Genomic DNA, 1,562 nt, shown 5'->3' with positions numbered 1-1,562 from the left:
GGTGTCATCCCATTCACATTAATTCAACTCTGACACAAGCACTAACATTTATCTAAAAATGCAAACTTATGGACAAACACATTCGTTTCACAAGTAAAACAAAACATTTTCCCTTGAAAAAGAATTGAACAACCACTTAACATTGCGTACAATTTCCCATTCATTACATTGATTGGAGCCTCCAACGCTCAATCAACTCCACAACTACAACTAACTCAACATCCATCCCCACCGCATTATAAAATCTAAATTAACCAAATATTTACTAAATAAACTTAAAAAAATGTACAGCAGGAAATTAAATTAAACTCGTGGACGAATGTTAGTTATTACAACTAATTGAATAAAGTCACAAATATGCGCAAGTATTGTGTATATATATATATATATATGAATATAACATACGTGACTTCTTCTTTTTTTAATCTTTTTAAACGCAATGTGGCAGTGACACGTGTAATGTTTTAAATTGCGGTTGCGGTCACGGTTGCGACCATGAGCTAGCAAGCATAGAAGTCAACGAGTTCATCTAGTGACTCAGGTTGTGAATCGGCGTTTTCAAGCATCCATAGCAAATGTTCGAAGAGGACAACCTCGCAGGCAACATTGATGGTGTCGTGTTGAGGTGGGGCAGAGTCACGTGACCTTTCAACGAGTTCGCGAAAGACGGGGTGGTCGACGACGTCGGAGGTGACGCGGTAGAGGCGGCGGGACTTGCCGACGTAGACGGCGTGGAGGTCTGACCGGGAGGAGGACCCCTCGTCGGCGGCGACGGCGCTGATGCTGTGGCGGCTCTGCTTGCCGTTACCGAAGGAGTTCCATTTTTTGAGCACTGACTTTAGCTTCATTAGCTTCCCACCTTTTGCCATGTTAACGGAGAGAGAGAGAGAGAGAGAGAGAGAGAGAGAGAGGGTGCATGTGGGAGAGGGAAGGGGTGAGGGAAGGTTCGAATATAAAGGGGTCGAGGGGTAAAATGGTAATAAATGGTTTCAATAGTGGGGGACCCGTTGGGGTGGGACACAGTTTTAATATTGGTGAATTGAATTGTTTTTGTGTATAAAGGATGTATGAGATAAGGGTCAAAAGGATCAGGTTTTTGGCTGTGAACATGATGATGTCTTCACAAGTTCTTTCATTTTCGTTTCCTTCTCACTCTGTATCTTTGTGCTCTGTAATGTTTGTGTCTTTTCGAATGTTCAAGAGGTTGCTGACAAGTAAATTGAGGTTCTTTTATTCGCCTTTGCCCTTTGTGTCTTGTCATTCAAAAACGTAAGGAGAGATTCGAAAAAATATAATAAATGTGCAAGATGACATGATAAAAAAAAACAAAGTAAAAAGATATGTAAGGTGAGTTAACATAAAAAGTAAATATAAAGAATTCAAATTATATGCTATTTCTGCTATTTTTTACTCCGGTAATATTAAGATATAATCTTATCATTTTACCGTAACATAAAGCCCAATAGTGCAGTTTCTTAGTTTTAAGCAGGTTCGTTTTTACAAAATACCCTTTTAGTGTTTTTTTTCTTAAAATAATTTCTCAAGTCCTTTTCTTTTCGCTT

General features: G+C 39.1%; 1 protein-coding gene across 1 annotated transcript; it reads right to left on the bottom strand.

Moving 5' to 3' along the window:
* Window positions 1-447: 447 nt before the first annotated feature.
* LOC113848386 (auxin-responsive protein SAUR78-like) lies at window positions 448-869 on the bottom strand. The gene has a single exon (XM_027477871.1). It carries the CDS (start codon window positions 867-869, stop codon window positions 501-503), a length of 369 nt encoding a protein of 122 aa, XP_027333672.1. The 3' UTR covers window positions 448-500.
* Between the last annotated feature and the right edge of the window lie 693 nt (window positions 870-1,562).

This window comes from Abrus precatorius, unplaced genomic scaffold (assembly GCF_003935025.1).
Source record: "Abrus precatorius isolate BTA unplaced genomic scaffold, Abrus_2018 Scaffold8, whole genome shotgun sequence".
NCBI classification, from domain to species: Eukaryota; Viridiplantae; Streptophyta; class Magnoliopsida; order Fabales; family Fabaceae; genus Abrus; species Abrus precatorius.
The sequence above is the reverse complement of the archived record's forward strand: the minus strand, read 5'-3'. Positions and strand labels throughout refer to the sequence as shown.